The 21098-nt window shown below is 42.1% G+C and overlaps 1 protein-coding gene across 1 annotated transcript in view; it reads right to left on the reverse strand.

Moving 5' to 3' along the window:
* The window catches only part of RYR3 (ryanodine receptor 3), a 420187-nt gene that overhangs the window by 343243 nt on the left and 55846 nt on the right, over positions 1 to 21098 (reverse strand). Inside the window, exons 4-6 of the mRNA XM_004380716.1 lie at positions 10960 to 11034; positions 8375 to 8453; positions 927 to 1039 (exon numbers count right to left, since the gene is read on the reverse strand). Coding sequence (XP_004380773.1) covers positions 927 to 1039; positions 8375 to 8453; positions 10960 to 11034 — 267 coding nt within the window. The remainder of the gene's footprint in view (positions 1 to 926; positions 1040 to 8374; positions 8454 to 10959; positions 11035 to 21098) is intronic.

Genomic DNA, 21098 nt, shown 5'->3' on the forward strand with positions numbered 1-21098 from the left:
CAGAAACAGAAACGAGATATCCTTTCAACCCCAAGTCCAGGCTGGACTGAAGCAGCTCACCTAGAATTTCAAGGATTAAATTAAACAGCCTAACGGTCATCTGGCTCTTTGTACCTCGCCTGTGGGGGATTTCTCTACCCCAACTAGAAGCAGCTTCAAAGTGGGACTCTTTATTCAGGGAAGAGGAAACGTTCAGCTACTGAGGTGTCAGACAAGTGTTGGCTTCATCCCCTCAGCTGGATCCTTGATTCAACACGGAGCCATAAAATGTCTCTTCTTTGTAGGATAAGGGAAGTGACAAACCGGGACAATTACTCCAGCATTTTGACTAGGCAAAGTAAAATCTGCTGACGGGCTAACCCTATGAGAAGCTGTTGAGAAGCTTAAAACTGATCTTTGACATTTCTTTGATCTTCAGGCACCCCCTTTTGCCCGCCCTCAGCCGGCTTGCAAACAACGTTGCTTTCTTGGTATCCACCTGCCCAACTGCAAAATCTCACACCATGTTCCAGCCTCTTGCAATACCCCACACACTGAAACATTTTAAATTTTCTTTTTTTCCCCAACATAAACTTACTTTTCCTGGATCCCATCCTTTCAGGCTTCTTCACTGGACAAGGAAGCTGAGCAATGTGATAAATTCTAAGTAACAGTAAGCTATGGTGTAAATAGTTGGCCTTCTCAGGCAGGGCCTGGGGCATTTTAGCAGTTTTCTGGACACAGCGCCATAATCCCAAGAGGTAACTAACAGTTAAATTCCAGACACCATGACAATCTGGCAGAGGAGAGAATTTAACCACCTCTCAAATATCCTGTGTCAGGGGGTATTCTATCCTACCCAACCTTTTCTGGCTCAGTTCTCCTCGGCCATCTATTCCTCTAGGAACAAATTCTGAAGATGAGACGCCTATGTTAGGAGTACTTACAAGGTATCTTTCAGAGGACACGCTGACGAGGATGAGGTCATCGCCAATTCGAACTTTCTCTCCCTCAGATCTCTGTTTGGAGGCGGGATGAATGGTCCACCAACAGGCTTCTCCTACACAAAGGCTCCTTGAGTTAGTCATCATTGAACAGAAGCCAGTGTCCCTAATGCTGCCTCTTGCTCTCCGCTCTCCTTCCTCCTGCTCTCTCTCTCTCTCACACACACACACACACTTACTTCAGCCCTCCATTTCTATTCATATAAACCCCTTCAGCTGGCTCCACATCTGCTCTTGACTAATGTCTATCATTGTCATTATCCCTAGAGACAGGAAGCCAGTGTTTTGGAAACAGCATTAGAAGTGAGACAGTAGATATCTTTGAGTGTTTTTAACACACAAAGAAAAATGCTTTCTTCATAGTCCCTTTCAAATCTTTAAGAATTGACTTTATTGGTCTCCGGAACACATCTACTATCTTTGCTTCCCTGCCCCCACCCCCACCCCGGCAAATTCTACTAAAATGTCTGTAAAGGGACTTTTCAAAGGCCTAAATCCAAAAGGACTAAGACAACAAAAAAGAAACTGACAGCAGAGAAGAGAAATCAACATTTTGGAGAAAGAAAAGCAGATGGATGTGTTTAGTCTAAAGAAATCTAAAACCCAAATCTTTGGGTGAGGAAATGGGGAGAAGAAGCCACCAAGAAGTAAGCCCCTTCTTGCTGCAAACCGCCCCCCCCTCCCGAAAGTTTCTGGAATTGGAGGTAACAGTTCTGAAGGCAGCAGTAGAAGACGAGGTTGAAAACAGGAGAACTGGTTGAAACTTTTAAAGGGACGTTTAACCCACCAGGTCCCTTTCCCTAGCCTTCCCAGCCAACTGACTCTCAGATTCTTCAATAGAAATTTAACGCATGAAATGGCAAACCACAAGGATCTGGTTTTGGAAATACCAGGCACTGTTAAACAAGGAAGTAAAAGATCTTGCTGAAAACAGAATAACGAAACTTTTGTTATTGTTGTTGTTAATTGCCATCAAGTCGATTCCAACTCATCTGGGGTCTTAAAAGCTTGTGAGCAGCCATCTAAGATACAACTATTGGTCTCTTACCTTCCATAGCAAAGGAGAGTGAAGAAAACCAAAGACTCAAGGTAGCAATTTGTCCAAAGGAATAAGAGATCACATGAACCACAGCCTACATGACTCTGAGACCAGACGAACTAGAAGATACCTGGCTACCATTACTGACTGCTCTGACTGTGATCACAAAAGATGGCCCCAGACGGAGTGGGAGAAAAACTGCAGAACAAAAAAATCAAATTCACAAAAAAGACCAGACTTACTGGTCTGACGGGGACTAGAGGAATCCCTGAGACTATGACACTAAGATTCGCTTCTGAACAGTAACTGATATCATTCCCAGAGACCACCTTTCAGCCAAACCATGGACAGGCCCACAAAATAAACAGTAATAATCAAGAGGAATAAGCTCCTTAGAACAATCAATTACACGAGATCAGGAGGGCTATATTCGCTCAAAAGCAAAGATGAGAAGGGCAGGAAGGGGTAGAAAGTCAGGACAAAAGGAAATGGGGAACATAGGGCAGGAACGGGTAGAAAGTCAGGACAAAAGGAAATGGGGAACATAGGGCAGAAATGGGGAGAGTGCTGACACATTATGTGGAATGAAACCTATGTCATGGAATACACTACATACAAACTATCGAATGGGAAACTAATTTTCTCTGTAAACTTTCACCTAATGCACAAATAACAAAATTCTTTTTTTAAAAAAATGAACAGAGGAAAAAAAGTGAGGAAATTAACAAAGAAATAGTATTAAAATCTTCCCAAAGCTGAAAGATATGCATTTCCAGATTGAAAGGGCCTACAGAGTACCTAGCAGAGTGGAAAATGGAGACTCACACCGAGGACTATTCCTGTGAGACTTCCAAGCAAAAAGGATCCACTCAAGACACCTTATAACACCAGCACAACAGAGATCTAAGCAGCTTTCAGATAATAAACAAGTCACACACAAAGGATCAGGAATCAGAAGGTAGACTTCCCCATAGCCTACTCATAAGCTAGAAAAAACTAGAAGAAAGTCTTCAGAATGCTGAGAAACAAACAAACACAAAACCCAACAAATTCCAACCTAGAATTCAACTACTCTGTGAATTACTTGTGAAGCTAGAATTAAACTTTCAGGCAACAATTTACCTCCCACGTATCTTTTCTGTAAAAGCTACTGGATAACGTACTCCACTAAGTCAGGTGGTAAACCAAGAAGGGAGAAAGAAAAGATCCAGGTAACAGAGCATCTAGAAAAGAGGCAAAGGAAATTGCCTGGATGATGGTGATGGGAAGTTCCAAGATAACATCTTTGGGGCAGGCCAAGGCGCCAACCAATACTGACTGGAGTAAAAAGAATGGAGGGTTCCAAGAGGAATGTTTGTAAGAAGAAAATGAAACTGATAGAGCAGCTAAGGTGATTGAATCTAATCAGGGAGATTTTCAGCTCTGTGGGATAGTTTGAAAAATGGATGAATGACTGGGTCACAGAAAACTAAGTACTGTAAAAAAAAAAACAAGGCAATTATTAACTATTGGAAAACTCAAAAGTAATACAAGAACGTGAATCTGATCGTGTTACATTAAGTTGCTCATTTGCGAATAAGTTAGAGTATACCAGTATAAGCAGATAATATTGATTTGCTAGTTACATAAAAAATAGAGGTGAATCTACTGGGAGGGTGGGAAAAGAAGACAGGGAAGAGTAGAATAGAAGAGCTAAACTGTTATACTTTGTTTAGAACATGAAAAGACCTAATGTGGAAAGAGTAGCAAAATAGAAGTACCTGCACCTTACTCATAAACAGTGAAAAATACTAGAAGAGCTGAAAGTAGAAGCCCCAGAGGGGCAGGAACCCAGAATGGAGAGGGCTAAGGTAGGTGACTGCTGTTTTTAATGACCCTAGGGGTACTATTTATCTCTTTAAATTATTTATGGGTATAACTTTGACTAACTTTAAAATCACATGGCAAAAGCAGCTGACCCCTATATTTGATAGGGAAATCCTACGTATATCCTCTATGTACTCTGTGGACCAGCGAGGGCATTTGGGATAAAGAGGATCCTGAAGAGATGCACTTAAGGAGAGTGTTCATGTTCTCCTGACATCTACAGGAGCTCTGGAGTACAAGACGGGCCAGTTAATGGTCCTAAATTACATTACAGCACTTTCAGTGTTTTTTTTTATTTTTATTTTTTCCCCACTTGTCTTTCCTCTTAAGTCTAAATGCTAAAATGATGTCTAAATTCTAGGAACAAAACAACAAAAATCTTTCAAGAGAAGAATAGAAAGAAGAGCAAATAATCCGAGAAGCTGGACTATACAAAAAAGAACGGGGTGTCAGGACCGGTGAAAGACTCATTAACAACCTGCGATATGCAGATGACACAACCTTGCTTACTGAAAGCGAAGAGGACTTGAAACACTTACCGATGAAGATCAAAGACTTGAGCCTTCAGTATGGATTACATTTCAACATAAAGAAAACAAAAATCCTCACAACTGGACCAGTAAGCAACATCATGATAAATGGAGAGAAGACTGATGTTGTCAAGGATTTCATTTTACTTGAATCCACAATCAACGCCCGTGGAAGCAGCAGTCAAGAAATCAAACGACGTAGTGCACTGGGAATATCTGCTGCAAAAGACCTCTTTACAGTGTTGAAAATCAAAGATGTCACTTCGAGGACTAAGGTGCCGCTGGCCCAAGCCATGGTGTTTTCAATCACCTTGTATGCATGTGAAAGCTGGACAATGAATAAGGAAGACCCAAGAAGAACTGATGTCTTTGAATTATGGTGTTGGCAAAGAATGCTGAATATCCCATGGACTGCCAGAAGAACGAACAAGTCTGTCTTGGAAGAAGTACAGCCAGAATGCTCCTCAGAAGTGAGGATGGCGAGACCTCATCTCATGTATTTTGGCCATGTTATCAGGAGGGACCAGTCTCTGAAGAAGGACATCATGCTTGGTAAAGTAGAGGGTCAGTGAAAAAGAGGAAGAACTCTCAACAAGACGGACAGACACAGTGGTTGCAACAATGGGCTCCAACATAACAACCATTGTGAGGATGTCACGGGACTAGGCAGTGTTTCGTTCTGTTGTGCACAGGGTCGCTATGAGTCAGAACTGCCTCGACGGCTCCTAACAACAGCAACAGAAAGAACTGAGTAACCAAAATCAAGGATAAAATAATCACTGTTAAGTCTAACCATTTATTTATTAGCCAGTGTATAAGGGGAAAATATTCCACATTTGTTTAAAAACCTCCCCCAAACCCTTCCTCTTACATTCTCCTAATAATTAAACTCAACTACTCATAATTTTACTTGTTTACAACTCTAAAGAGTCTCTGAGCCATAGAATTACCTGGGCAGGAAACAGGATGCTACTCTGCTGGATTCCGAGACTCTTCTGGAGTTAGCTGACTCACCCCAGGTGATACTGAACCTTTCCTGAGCGTATGTGCATTCTCCTTCCCTCACAAATACCACGCTAGGCTTCTTAGAAAATATGATATGGTTTAGGGGTGAGGGAGATGAAGTAAATCATTTTAGACTCTAGGTTTTCATGCAGAGCTGGTCAATGCTATTCCACCTGCCTTCTGCCAACTTGATTAGCCAACTTGAGTTGCTTCCTGTGTTTGCTTGGTCAGTCAGCAGAATTCACACCAAGGCTGATTTTAGACATTTTGAAAGAAGTGCTGGAGAGAGTAATATGCTCTGCTGCTTATTTTCCATGATTTTCACTGGAGGCTCTAATAATTAAATAAAACTGATTTCTTGAACACTTGACTAGAAAATGGTATTTCTCAATTTCTTCCCCATCTCTCAAAAAGTCTGAAGTCATTTTACTGATATAAATAGAATGACCATATATGACTTTGCCGATTACCTGCCCAAAGACTGACAGCTGGTTTAAATTTCGAGGCCAACTTACATTCACAGAGAGTGTGGCACTTCACTCATTTTGTAATTTTTGGCAGAGGTCGACAACACTTTAGAGGAAATTATATTTTAAGAATAACACTTTAGCTGAAAACAAAGAAACCTCCAAACAAACTCAAATATAATCTTATTTTAGGAAAAAGATATGTAGCGGGCCTAGGCAAGCCCACTATTCTGCTTTCCAGCAAAAACTAAAAGAGGAGGAGAGAAAGGGGTTCCCTCGGGCACTGTAAGGGTCCCACTGCGCAAGATGCAGAACGGAAGGCACAGATGGTTTAGAATCTAGATTGTTTCCTAGATCATCTGCAAAATCAGACAACTGAGGTCCTTCCCTTATGAAATGATACGAGTTACAGAATCACCACATGTACTTTTGTCCTTCTTTAGGCACCCAACATTAGAATTCCCTTCTTATTGGGGGAAAATGTCATGAGAGTAAAGATGGCATCCAGGCTAGCCTGTTCTTGCAATGGGACCTCGGCTGATTTCTCTTCCCCGGCCTTTCTTTGTTTCTGAACATTTTTCAAGCCTGAGGTTCCAGCTTTAGAGTAGGTTCTACCCAATGTCCTTCCAGTAAATTCTCATTCTGCCTGACTTAACCCAGACCAATTTCTGTCATTTACAACCAAGTATTCTGACTAGTATACAGCACAAACTCTAAAATGGAGCAGAAGTTCTATAGGTGACGCCTTTGATAGATGGTCAGACTGTCTACAAGTATTTCCAGCTATAGGGAGTGCCCTACGTCCCTGGGCCAGCTATTCCTCTGCTGGATAATTCCAGCTATTACAAAGTGGTTTGCTTCACTGAGGCAAAGTGGGCCTCCTTTCAACTTTTACCCATGCTCCATTGGTCTTTGGAATAATCCACAGGAAGCGGGCACCCTCTCTGGTACTGTAACTCACTGAATATTTGCAGACAGTTAGCTTAGTCCTCTGTTCATTTCTTTCTTTCTTTTTTTTGTTCCTCATTTCTGGCTTCTAACAAGAACCTATATCATCCTGGTCATTACCATCCTTAGAACCCACCTCTTACTGTCAATATTAGACTGTGCTAAAAAAAAAAGTCAGGTTTCCCAAAGTATATGACACATATCACTGGTGGCAGAAGACAGTTGAATGACACTGAATCATATAGTGAGAAATGCATTTTCTTTTTACGACTCTTTTAAGCTTTCTTATTCTACCAGATAAAGTTTTAGTGAAGTTAGTGTATCTTTACTGCTTATTTTTTATTGTTGAAGTCTAAATGAAGTTCACATTTCATCTCCCATACAAAATTTTTAACATACATTGTTATGCGACTCTAATTGCTCACCCCATTCTGCGACAGCACACTCCTTTCCGTCCCTGATTCCCCATGTCCATTCAACCAGCTCCTAACCCTCTCTGCCTTCCCATTTCACCTCTGGACAGAAGCTGCCCGTTTAGTCTCTTGTATCTACTTGAGTTAAGAGGCACACTCCTCACGAGTATCATTTTATGTCCCACAGTCCAGTCCAATCCCTATCTGAAGAGCTGGCCTCAGAAATTGTTTTAGTTCTGGGCTGATAGAGAATCCAGGGGCCATGCTTTCCGGGGTACCTCCAGTCTCAGTCAGACCATTAAGTCTGGTCTTCTTACTAGAATTTGAGTTCTGCACCCCATCTTTCTGCTGCTCCATCAGGGACTCTCTGTTGTGTTCCCTGTCAGGGCGGTCGTTGGTGGTAGCCGGGCACCATCTAGTTCTTCTGGTCTCAGGCTGATGAACTCTCTGGTTCATGTGGCCCTTTCTTTACTGCTTTTTAAATATTTGTTAGTATCACCTCAATTATTCAATGACATGTTTTTCTTTTAATCATTATTTACTTTTACAGCAAGCAAAACCAGTTTTATACTTATAGAAGTAATATGAGTAAAACTGTAAAAATTTAAGTACAAAAGTAAGTAAATTTAAAGAAAAATATAAAAGTAAACGATAACAAAGGAGATCCACTGGAATGACAAAAACCATGGAAGCAGATGTCACTGACTAATGTTTGAGAAACACCGATTTAGAAACAGTCTATCGTAGAATAAAATGAGGCAACTCCTTTGATCTAGACACTGCACACTTATTACTTAGTCCTTACAACGTTACCTTCATTTTGGGGGCAGTCGTTTAGTATCATTGGTACTTATCAGGAACAATAACTAGTCTGTGTACTTTGAGTACCTAACCCAAAAAAGACTCCGAAAGACTGAAATTAAAGTATTATGTTCTACTTCATTCTTAGTTAAGTTTCCATCACACATTTTTTTTCTTTACTTCTTATTCATTAAAATTTTATCAGACCTATTTTTGACCAAGTTAGTTTGGAAATCTCAGACGAGTAACCTATTCAATGTTCTTCTCAAAAGCCCTCAGCCCAAGACCCCACTGAGCAGGAGACCTGGGAATGTTGACTTACCTGTGACATGTTCCCGTAGACCTACATCAAAGGCAAGCTTATCTGTCTGGGATCTTGATGTACTCAAACACGTGAGGTACTGTGAAGCAAGAGCAGATGCTACTGAATTCACAGTCATCCATCGGGTCTCAGGACCTCACCACTGCATAGCTGGCTTTCAGTCGTCAATTTCAGTACAGAACTACTGATAAAAAGGCTAATTTACCTTGCTCACTGGAAAGCTTATTGGGAAAATGCTTTCAGAAAAGACTCTAGAATATACTTACAACCTCAAAAATGTTATCTAAGGACCCAGTAACTTAACTTACAGGACTACATGTTAAAGAAATAAGTTTGAACTATTAAAGATACTTTAGTCCAAAAATACTTTTAGAAAACCTTCAAATGGGAAGAAGCAATATAAATGATCGACAATAAGGGAAAGATAAGTGTTATTACTTCTATTTGATTAATATTCTGTGACCTTGGAGGGTATTCATCAAGAGTATGTAACAGCATGGAACATGGCTTATAATACATCGAGCTAAAAAGTAATATTTAAAGTAGTATACTTGGATATTTAGTAGTTACACAAAAATTGAAATGCTTAGCAACGAGACTGGGGGGAGTTATATCCAAATGATAACAGAAATCATCTTTGGATAGTAGGACTGTGGATGATTTCCCCACATCTATTTATTTTCTGTTTTTCAGATCTTCTAGAGCTTTAAAACTTCTCAAATTTGTCTTTATTTATTATAAAAATACCTGTGCATGCAAAACTTAAAAATAATTTTAAAAATAACTTCAAAAAGGAAAGAAACCCATGACCCCATGGCCCATCCCAAGTGTCCTGGCATCCAAGTGTCTGGCAGGGGCAAAGGTGAGTCTTCACAAAAGACTGGAGTGGGCAGCAGATATGCAGCTGGGGCATGTCTCCTGAGCTATACTTCCAGTTCTCTGCACCAGGAAGGTGGCAGGTTATCACACTGTACCAAGTCGCATCTCACAGGTTTTATGCCAAGAGCTGGTCTTCAAAGGATCCAGCTAGTATGTCAACTGGGAATTGAGGACTTTTGTTTGTTTTAAATTTATGTTTAGTTTGTGTGTGTGTCGGGGGCGGGGGGGGGGAATCTATTGATAGATAATGTCAGCCTTCCTATCTCTACCATGATGTTAGCCCTAGTTTTCAAAGCCATAATAGGTGTGTTGTTTAAGGCTTTGTTTATTCTACTGAGGTAGAAAAAGAGAGGCATTAGGATATTATTTACCCCATGGGTAATCACCAGATTCCAAAAGATAAATGATTACCACTCAATTCTAGAGATTATCAGGGTAGAAGTTTCCCTCTTCCCCATCTCCTACTTTGATAACCTTCCATGTGGTCATTTTGTTCTCTATCTTTTGCCAGGAAAGACTATAACAGGTGAATATTCAGGCTGAAAAGGTCAACTTTTTACCATAGCTCAGGGGAAAAAAAAAAAAAAAAGCTGCAATAAATAAATTATTTAAAAGGCAGCTGCTGCTCCCGCTGCCAATCTGATAGCTCAAGCTTGGAGGTGAACTTTGCAGCACGCTGCGGGTGTAAAGGTGTGAAAACAAGTCTTGAATTAATGTAAGTTTTTTAAATTAGGATTGGAGAAAGACGACAAATGTTCCTTACATTGATAACAAGTGAGGAGACACTTAGGAATTGGGAGGGAACATTACGAAGTTGTCACTCATTATACTTCACTGAGATCATAATATTCCTCTTAACACTCCCTGCAAAAGATCTGTAATATCTCTAGTTTACACATTACATTTATTTAAAAATGGAAGATTTTTGTCAAGTTACATGGAGGTAGCACCATTCTAGTTAACTCTCGTTCTAGTTCCCTGATTAGTTAAGCTTGATCAGCTTTCTGTGGCTGCCTTACCTTTTGTTCCTCCTGCCTCTGGATTAACACAAAACCAACCAAACCCACTGCTGTCAAGTCGATTTCAACTCATAGGGACCCCACAGGACAGAGTAGAACTGCCCCATAGGGTTTCCAAGGCTGTAATCTTTACAGAAGCAGACTGCCACAATCTTTCTCCCAAGGAGCTGCTGGTGGGTTTGAACCACCTGCGTTTAGGTTACAGCCGAGGGCTAATCCACTGCCCCAAATTCTGCCGGGATGAACGGCAGTGAGTATCATCCCATTTCTTTTAGCTGAGTAAAAGGGAAGCAATTTCACCAACATCTCATTTGACTGATTTTTCTTCTATGATGGTTATACCTGTATACTAAAGAAACAGGTTACTCTCTGGTTCATTTGATCATTCATCAATTCAGCATCTAGTAGGTCTAGGCATTGTGCTTGGTGGAGTTAGGTTTAATGAGAAAAAAAAAGATATGGTCCTTTTCCTCATGGAGTGAGTGGGTCAGACATTAAGCAAATACAAATATACAGTAGCAAACTGAGGTAAGTGATATGAAGGAAATGCTAAGATGACAATGTTCTATTATTTTTATTCTAAATGCTTATCAACCTGGAATTGCTGGTTTCCTGTACTCCTCCCCTGCCCCACTCACCCTTCCCTCCTCCACCAAAGTTGAACACAAACATCCAGGACGCGCTTACCATCCCACTGAAAGAGTGTCGCAGGAGAATCGCATGGCCGTACAGCAGGGTCCTGTGGCCACCTCCTTGTGCTGCCTGTGGGGAACAAGGAGGGAGGTGTCAGCACGCCCCAGTGGTGGCCTCTGAGGGCACAGCAGCCCAAGAATTCCAGGAGACACACTACAAGGAGAAGACCTTCTGCAAAGCTCCCAAGGAATTCATTCTAGAAGCGTGTGGCCAGCCTGTGGGTGGAGGGGACTTGTGGCCACAGCCATGCATCATCTCTGGGAGGGGTGTGTGGCACCAAACCATTTCTCAGAAATGGGCCCTGCCCAGGGCCAGCCGAAACCCAGGGCTGCTTTCCCAGAGAAGCACGTAAATGAGATAGGCACTCTCACCTTCCTTTGAAACTTCCCAGAAGCGTTCACAGCGAGAGAGAGAAACAAACGTGATATAACTACAGCCTAGCAACAGAAAGGCAGCTTGGTGGGCAGGCATATGGCTACGTTCTGTGCCTCACGGGTCATCTCCCTCCAAGGCACTGTGCCTTCTGTCCACTCAAAGGTCCTGTTTACACCAATCTCACCAGCAAGACATGGCTCTGAAATCCACGACTTCAACAGGGTCACCAGTTATGCAGAAACAGATCCTTCAGTGGAGAGACCACCTAGGTGTGTCCTCCGCCTCACCAAGCAGCCCCACTATTCCTGGCGCTTGGCAGCCCAGTGAGTGGGAGAGGGACAGACAGCCCACCACAAAGCCACTCCTGTCTGTTGGTTATTTTTTCCCTTAAACCCTTTGGTGCGCACAGGTACCTCTGGGGATCAGGTATGTTTTCTGCCTCTGGGGTTTACTGGGAAGCTGCTGTACCACTGACAGCATGTGCTGCCACAAGACAGGGGCCTTTATGACTGTTTGAAACGGAAGAAACGGGCGTGTGCCACAAATTACTGCTGTTACACGGCATTGTATGCAGTGTCTGAATTTTGGGTAGGTAAAATAGAGATTTTTCATGTGTTACACGTATGTACCAACAGACCCCGGTGGGGACTCTGGGATATAATTAGTGATACTTCGTATGCACCACTGAACACTTAGGATAGGCTTGTGGGAGGGGGCAAGAAAAAAAAAATCCCTACTACCTACCAAAAGTTCAGACACACTCAATGATTCAGCATGCTTCCGCTAATGAAAATACATGGTATCAACAAAAAATTCAAAGCAGAAAATGATTGGTTCACGAAAGGGGTTAATCCGATTCACACATCACTACACTGAACTGAACAGTCCATGACATTAGCAAAAAGAAAAATGATTTTAGTTAGAGGTGATAGAGAGCAAGGAAAAAAACTCTAGAGAGAATTCTAGAATGTTTTGAAATCAACAATTTTAACCTTTTACCCATGTCCCTTTCCATCAAGCTAACATGTCCTCAGAGGCAGAGGTCAACTTTCTTCAATCACACGCGCCTTTCCAGAAAATTTGAGCACAGATCCCACTCCTTCCCAAATGTGCACAAAAAGAGGGTGCAAAGCTTGAGATAAAAATTAATTATGAACAGAAATTCTAATATTTTCCTTCTATACGCCCAAGGCACTTCTGCAACCCATCTTATCCAGAGCTATAAAGCCCGGCAGCAGGGCGTGTGGGCGGTGCTGGTGGTGGGGATGAGTTTCAGGTCCTGTTCCTCTCTCCTCTCTACTCTTCCATCAGACAATGAGCAATGATGGGGAGGACGTACTGGGAGGTGTGGAGAGAAGGCAGAGGTCTGGATCATCAACCCTTGAGTAACTTTATTTCAACTCTATTTGGATTAAAAGAATCACTTCTGTCAAAGAGATGGTTTTTCATGTCACACAATGAGCCTAAAGAAAAAAGATAAATGTAGTATCATGTTCAAAAAAAGCTGGTAACTATATATAAATGGGTCTGTTCTTTTTCCATTGCTCTGGAGATATTTAAAGGCTCTCCAGACTTTACCACTACGTAGGAATTACAATGTTCTTCACAATATTTCCAAGTCTCTTGAAATCGTTTGCATAAACTTTAGTTTCTATATTTACAAATGTGTGTCAACAGCTTAATGTTAAAATTAGTCATGCTAAATTTTCACATCTTGGCAGTCTAACTGAAACTTTCCCTATAAACTTGTATTATTACAAGTCTACTCTTTAATTGGCATCCTGGTGGTGAAGTGGTTAAGAGCTCGGCTGCTAACCAAAAGGTCAGCAATCTGAATCTACCACCTGCTCCTTGGAAACCCCATGGGGCAGTTCTACTCCCTCCTATAGGGTTGGTATGAGTCAGAATGGACTCAATGGCAATGGGTTTGGTTCATCACCTATGTGAATAATCATAAGAATTAAAGAGTTGACCCCAAAAAGTGGCACTGACGAGTTTGTGCTGCTCTCATTCTCTGACCCTTCGGGAAGCATGTTCCTGGCCCTCATACCCCTTGTTGACAGCGCCAACACAAAAATATTTTGCCAACCGCTACCCTATATGACCAGAGCCCTCGTGGTACTGTGGTTAAGAGAGCCTGGCTGCCAACCAAAAGGTTAGCAGTTTGAATCCACCAGCCACTCCTTGGAAATCCTACGGGGCAGTTCTACTCTGTCCTATAGGGTCACTATGAGTCAGAATCAATGGCAATGGGTACCCTATATGACTGGTTACCTTCCACCTCTCTGACTTCATCACCTACCAGAACCACGCTCTCTGTGACTTCTGCTCTAGTAGTCTTCTTCCAGTCTGCTAGTCTTCAGATGAACATGCTCCTACCGCAGGGCCTTTGCACATGTCTCCCCCTGCCTGGAATGCTCTTCCTCCAATACTCCCACGGCTCGTTCCCATTCTTTATTCACTTCTGAGTTCAAAAATCTCAGAAGTCTTCCCCAATCAGCCCTTCCAACAGAACAACTGCCCTTACGGTATCACATTTGTCTGCTTTATTATTTTTCAGGGCATTAATTATTAGCTTATACGAATTCATGTGTTACTTTTTATATGTTATCTACCCACCTAGAATACCTTCTTCATGACAATAGGGCCTTTGTGGTGTTATCTGCCATAAAAACATCACTTTTATCAATGCCTGGCACACAGGAGGCACTCGTTAAATAGTCCCTGAATGAATGAATGAGGTTGTCACCTTGTCTCCATTTTACAGATGAGAAAAGAGAGGCATAGAGAGTTTAAGACATTTTCTATGATTGGCTGGTAAAGGGTGAGCTTGGATTTGAACTCACATCTGACCACTAACTCTACTATTTCCATTATTTGATACTAATTCTGGAAGAACATTCCAGGCAAGGTGTGATATGCTACATGGAAGAGAGTGTGGGTCTGCTCATGAGGGGATCCAGACTTAGCATTTGTGGGACTTCATTGAAATGGCAGCCCTGTCCTTGCTCCAAGTGACCCTTGTTGTCAATAACGGCGGGAGGAAAAGATTCGGTACCATATCACAGGATGGGGCAGGGCAGGCAAAGCTGGTAAAAGGCCCTGCTGTCATGTCCAGAGGATAAATGTCCACTAGGTCATTAATTCAATCATCTTGCCTGTAACTTCAAAATTAATTTCCATCACTGACATTTCTTTAGGGGGTGTTCCAGACGACAATGCCTCCGAGTAAGATAAACTGGCACAGCAACTGAAGGGGGAGGGGGCGGGTGACCCTCTGCTTCTACGCAGCCAAACAAAAATACGTGAAGACTGCTGGATCCCTAAGACATCTTATTCTGTAGACTGGAACCTCAAACTCCACTTTGGGTGTTTCCAGGATCTAGGAAGTCTTCCAAGTCCCCAGGAAGGCCCTGAACCTAACATAACCCACTAGAGTTGCAGGGGTCACCTTCCTGGGAGGGCTTTCAGGACATCTAATTGAGTCACTTTCTGGATGTGCATATGTGTACTTCGACTCTGCCCTTGCTTTCATCCCTAACTTCTAGCCCACTCTCTGGCTATCGAAGAAAGAACAGGGTCTTTCTAGAAAGTTATAGAACAATATTTACTCTACGTGCTGGAGATTCCTTTACATTTCCCAGGAGGTTTGCACTTCCTTTGATACAGCAGAAATAAACAAAAGCAAACAACACTGGCATATTCAGTTAGACAACATAATGCAAAATTCAACTTACAATTGCTATAAAATATTAAATGTTTAGGAATTTACTTAGATGAATAAAACCTTCGAAATGAAACCACAACACCTTATTTTATAACGTATAATTTGATTTGATGAAACAGAGAGGTATACTTTGTGACCCAGTGAGAATACTAATATTTGCAAAGGCTTATTCTCCTAAATTTAACGTACAGATGTAGTCCCACTTTAGTTAAAATTCTAATAGGATTATTTTGGAATTCAACAAAACTGTTATAAACTTAATCGGAAAATAAAAACATAAAAAATTTTATTTTGAAAAGGGGCCACATTTTAGTAAATACTGTGATGCAAGATTAATTCACACTGGCACGGGTTCAAAAAGAAGAATGTATCACAATATAGACAGCCCAGAAACAGATGCAACTATATAAAAATACATAAAGTCACTATCTGATAAAGCATGTTTTTAGTACAATGGGGTTTGAAAGGCAGGGTTATTAAGCAAATGTCTGTGATATCTAATAGACATCAGAAAAACATTCAGTTACATCGACAAGAGACATAAAAGACAGACTCTGAATGGATAAGAGTTAAATATTCCATTTTAAAAATAAACTCTAGAACTAACATGTAATAAAATAGTCCATATTCCTTTTATAGACCTACTACTTATCCATGCTTTGAAGCAACAGATGCACTCAAAGGAAATAAAAGACACATATGACTGTACCAAGATCACTGAACTTCAGAACAATAGGAATATCCAACATCTACTAGACTGCAGAAATATCTTGTACTTAACACGGTAACAAAATTGTTCAAATCTTACTGAATTGTAGCGGGAAAAAAAATACACCAAGACTCAAAGAGGCAAAGGGTATGAATAAATGATTCATATCAGGAATAAAATTAAAACACACAGAAATTTTTTTATCTTTTCTAGTAATGAAAAGAATGACAACTGAAGCAACTGTGATATATCATTTTCCATCCACTAAATTTGCAAAAATTGGGGAAAAAAAAAAACAATGCTATTAGACTTGCAATTTAGCTGGTGCAATCATTTACAAGGTGGCATCGAGGACAAGACTTTTGGAAAGAGCTGTAACGAGGTCTATAACCTTTGCTGTAGTAATTCTACTTCTGGGAATAATCCAAGAGAAGCAAAAAAGTATGCACACCACTGTAAAAATGGGGGAAACAAAACAAAAACCTCGAAAGCACTACATATCCAAAAGAAAAATATTGTCTAGGAAATCATGGAGCTTCTTCAAGATGGTCTATTCTGCAACCATTCAAGAAGGTAATTACAGAGGCTCAGTGGAAACACAGAAATGTGTATATTATATGCCACTTTGGAAAAAGCAGAATGCAAAATGTCTTCAACTATTACGTATGCACAAGAATGATCCGGAAGTCTGTAAAAGTGAGATAGTCATTTCCTTGGTTACATGACCAGTGGACCGTTTTCCTTTCTGCCAAAGTTTTCTTTAACACTATCACCGCGTCATTACTTTAATAGTAAGTGCACAGGGGGCAATGATACGTTGCATGCACTCAAAGAAACGGAGTGCTATAAAAATGTCGTGCCTATTCCCTAAACCTTCAGTTGGTCAAGAGCGCCACTGATTTGCCAGGAATCCTCAGGAAAGGACTCCGCCTGCCTGAAAGGCATGCCCTGCCCTGCCCTGCCTCATGAGGGTCAGACCAGGTGGCGATGCTGGCTTTTAGGCACTGATGCCAGAGCCCAGCCCTACCCTAGTGTTTGAGGGAAACCAGAGAGAGAGGTAGCCTTTATTCAAGACATCTCTGAGCCCCTCACAGTTCCCTCAGGCTCAGCTCCAGACTCCATAGGAAAAATCTCTTGCCACTGAGATTCACTCCTGCTTGGATCGCAAACCCACTGGCTCTTCAGACTGCCCCTTGTGGACCTTTCACTTTGGAGCCTGTTCTTGTTCCTGGAGATTTGGTTTCTGGACTCCTCCGTGTTTCTCAAGGCTGCCTCAGCCAGCCATCAGACTCGAGGTTCACCTTTCCCTACTGCTACAGACCAGAAGATCAGCCCCTTTGGCCAAACTCCAGAGACGCTGCTCAAGCATTCCTCTCTCCTAGGAAGGGTGGACGAAAGAACCGGTCAGTATCTCTCCAGCTCAAAATGACATCTAAGGAACTATGGGGAACTTTCTGAACACGGCTCAGATTGTAAACTCCTGTTAACAGGGACAGTGTTTCCTCTTTAATGATAGTTAAAGATGAATGTTGGAGCAGTGTACTGGAAATTAGAAGTCCAGGGGTGGGAAAGGCACATACACAGGTTAGATTGATGTGTGATTTGGAGTCAGAGTGAGGGGATGAGAAAACAGCAATTCCGTAAGCATGCTACAGTCCTCCAAATTCCTGTACTGTAGGGGAAACCCTGCAGAGCCCAACCCGGGACACTTCACCTGGCTTCTTCACCACCTATTCTGGATCAGGCACTCTCCTCTTCAATAGGTACTTGCCAAAACCTGATTTTCCTGAGCTGAGCAAAGATATCTGTTATGTCCTATGGCTCCCAACCTTAGGATACAAAAACACTACACAAATGACCAAAAAGAGGAAGACCCTTAACAAGATGGATTAACACAGTGGCTGCAACAATGGGCTCGAGCGTAACAATGAGTATGAGGATGGCGCAGGACCAGGCAGTGTTTTGTTCTGTTGTACATGGGATCACTGTAAGTCGGAACCGACTTGACAGCACCTAACAACAACAACGCCACAAACATAAGGTATCGTTCTTTTAATGTGACACCTTGATCATAACAGGATGGTCAATACAGATCTAAAACCAATAGAAAGAGGGACCTGAGCCTCAGCTACAGAAAGCCACAACTTCATGGCAATACCTCCTGAAGAAGGTTCCCCTCCAAGAAATCCCTCATGTGCGTCTGGGGCAACTCATCTAGGACAGTGCAGGCCCTTAAGATAAACACACTTGACAAGAGGCCATGTTCTCAGTATGTTTTATAGGCGTCTTATCATTAAATATCATTAAATACCAAAATCAGGCCAATAGAATTTTAATGACGTTCAGAAAAGAGCAGTAAGGTGTGGTGTCCTACAGCCCTACATCTCCAAGTTCAACGGTCAAGTCAGTGTCTCTAGGTGACTTAACAAAAAGACAGGCCCAAATGTCAGAGACAATGACGTGTAATAGGACACCACCTCCCTGACCCCCAAGAAACAGTGGCTGAATCTGGTTGGCAGAAGGGTCTACAGAATTCCTGCTCCTCTGCTGCTGTGCTCCTGTAGCAAGGTCACCAGGGTGACTGTGACTCCAGGGAACCCCACTTCACATCCTTACAGTGCTGCCACTGTCCCCATCTCCTCCTATCACAGGTAGGAAGAAAGGAAAGCTCCAGCAGTGATGTCAAAGACAGGCTATTCTTCTCTTCTTTCCTTTGTTGTTTTGAAGCATGTAAACTTTGCCACTAAGAAGGAAACCCACAAAGAACCAAACAAGACATCCTCCACCGAAATGTCAAATTTATCATTCCCACAATTTATAATTTATTGAATCCAGTCAACCTCCTCTCTCAGAAGCACCTAGAATTATTTTTTCCTGGGAGAGAAGGTTCTGGCAATCTCCTTTTTGTTCATGTCATTAATTTCACTGCCACATAGAAATATTCCAGGACAAAAGGATGAAAGGCCAGAGTGTAATTTGAGAAACTTTAAATTCTGGGTCATGAGCATCTTTGCAGCAAGAACCTGTACAGCAATGAGGCATTCAGTTCCAGGAAAATACCTGCCTGGCTTCTTTCTTGCACAAATTTGGCCCATATGGTAAATGAAATCTGAGAGGTGGCTCAGGGGAGCTGGAGACCACAGAGGAGCTGTCATCGTGAGCTCGAGCTGATTCTTCCCTGAGGTCACTTAGAGGCCCGGGAAGGAAGAGCCCTTGGTGATGGTGCATGCTTAAACCCTGAGTGCATGGCTGAAGACAGCTGAGGAATCTCCTGCCTTGCGCATTTTCAAAATAAAGTTTATGACCCATGAGAACCTATTTAAATATGTACAACCATCTTCCCTCCTATCTGCCCCAATCCACAGTTTGGGGAACAAGCTAAATGACTTTTTGAGGTTCCCTCTAGTCTTGGGATTTTTACAAACAGTGATTCTGACACAGGAGGATGAGTAGTCTCCACGGAGGGGAGAAAGGTGGCTTTTGGGATATCTCCAAATTGGGCATGGGTTCATCCTGGACACATCTGGGCCCTTCTTTGGGCACAGATACCAAGGACAACCAGATAGTCAAAATGGCAGCTCTAACGTATTTCTTATTATGGTGTCTTTTAAAACAACAAATTGACAGGAGATATTTTTCAGTATGTTGATGACATTTAGATTGATGGCAAGTATACTTTGGAAAGCAGTCAGGTAATTTTTTTTCTCTGAATTAATTTTTCCCCGTCTCCTATAGCTAACAGAAAGATTTTTAAGAATCTGTCATTGCCAAGTTCATTTTTTACATAAAAAGATCCCCTCAGCCAAAACTGTTTTCTAGTCACTGCTTTAGTTTTTATTGGAACCACCTGTATCCCTCATCATTCACCAAGCCCTCTGAAGAAATGGTGGACAGGGCCACGTACTATCAAGATTAAGCACTGTGACCAATGATTTCCACTCACCCAATGTAGTATATAATGAATATTTCCTACGAAGAATTTAACATTTGTAGGTCAGATCGCCTTGGCATGAAAAATTGAACACTGTCTCTAAACTACTATTTCTCTAGGGAAAAAAATTTACTGTTCCTCTTGGGGATTTGCAGAGAGTAAAATAGAAGTTCTTATCATCGAACCCCCGTTAAGTCCTACTGTGTGCAAGCACCCATACTCACGTGGGCTACAAAGCAAGAGGATGAGTGTATTGTATTTTGGTGTCTGATCCTCCTCTCTCTCTGCTGTACCCCTTAAGCCTATTGTTTTTTTTTTCTCCTGGATGCCCCAGACCAACACAAACTTTCTCTGTTTCCCCCTTGTACTAGACCCAATTATTATCTTTCTGAATGGAAACTGACTCATTCTGTTCTCTCGACACCTACATAAAAAGCCTGGAGCCAAGTCTGTATCTCCAAGCAGAAAATTCAAACAGCCTGGTTTTATCTCGAAGTATATGAAGTATAGGAAGTGGTCGTGGGTGGAGAAGCTGATTCTAAAGGTTCTGTGCACAACAGCCTATGCATATATAGAATAACAGGTGTTCTTAATACTTCTCACCTGTCCTTGGGCCGCAAGCTTCTCTGAGGGCAATGGCATGAGTCTTCTGCATCTCTCATGGGTTCGGTCCAGAGAAGTGGCCCTCAACCCTAGCTAAACACCAGAATTACTGGTGAAGCTTTAAAAATGAAAACCAACCACCACCACCACCACCACAAACCACAGCACAGAAGGCTGGGGCCATTTTCCTAAGATTCTGACTTGGTGAGTCTGCAGTTGGGTCTGGGCTCCCAGGTAATTGTGACGCACAGCCAGGTCTGACAGCCCCCTCTCCGGGATTGAGAACCTCCCACTTCACGATTGCTCCAGTTGTACTGGACCCTCCATTCAAATAATCGGTGTGGTGTCTGCAATCAGAAGTACTTCTCTGTCCTCAGAACCTCCTTCCCCTTGTCCTCAATATCTTTAGGACTAATCTCCCACTTTCTCTGCCTCTCCATCTCTTAGCTCTGCTCCAACATGTGTGACAGACGGAAAGATAGGAATGAATCCCTACTGTAAAACCTGTGTGCGGTGAGGACTCTAGACCAGTCAAACCCAACAGAGAAAGAGCTCTAGGCCCACCATGACCAACCTTGGATTTATCCATCCTCACAACATGGAAAAGTCAGCTGGACCCTTCCTCCACCTGCCTTCCATGCAATCTGGACCTCCTGCTCCACCTTTCTGGACTCTACAGGGGCTGGGAAGAGATGGAGTTCATGGCCAAGAATACAGTGAGTCAGGGAGAAAGGGACTTGCACTATTTCTTCTCTTAGTACTTGGTCATACCCGCCTTGAAGCATCCG

This window comes from Trichechus manatus, unplaced genomic scaffold (genome assembly GCF_000243295.1).
Source record: "Trichechus manatus latirostris isolate Lorelei unplaced genomic scaffold, TriManLat1.0 scaffold00076, whole genome shotgun sequence".
NCBI classification, from domain to species: Eukaryota; Metazoa; Chordata; class Mammalia; order Sirenia; family Trichechidae; genus Trichechus; species Trichechus manatus.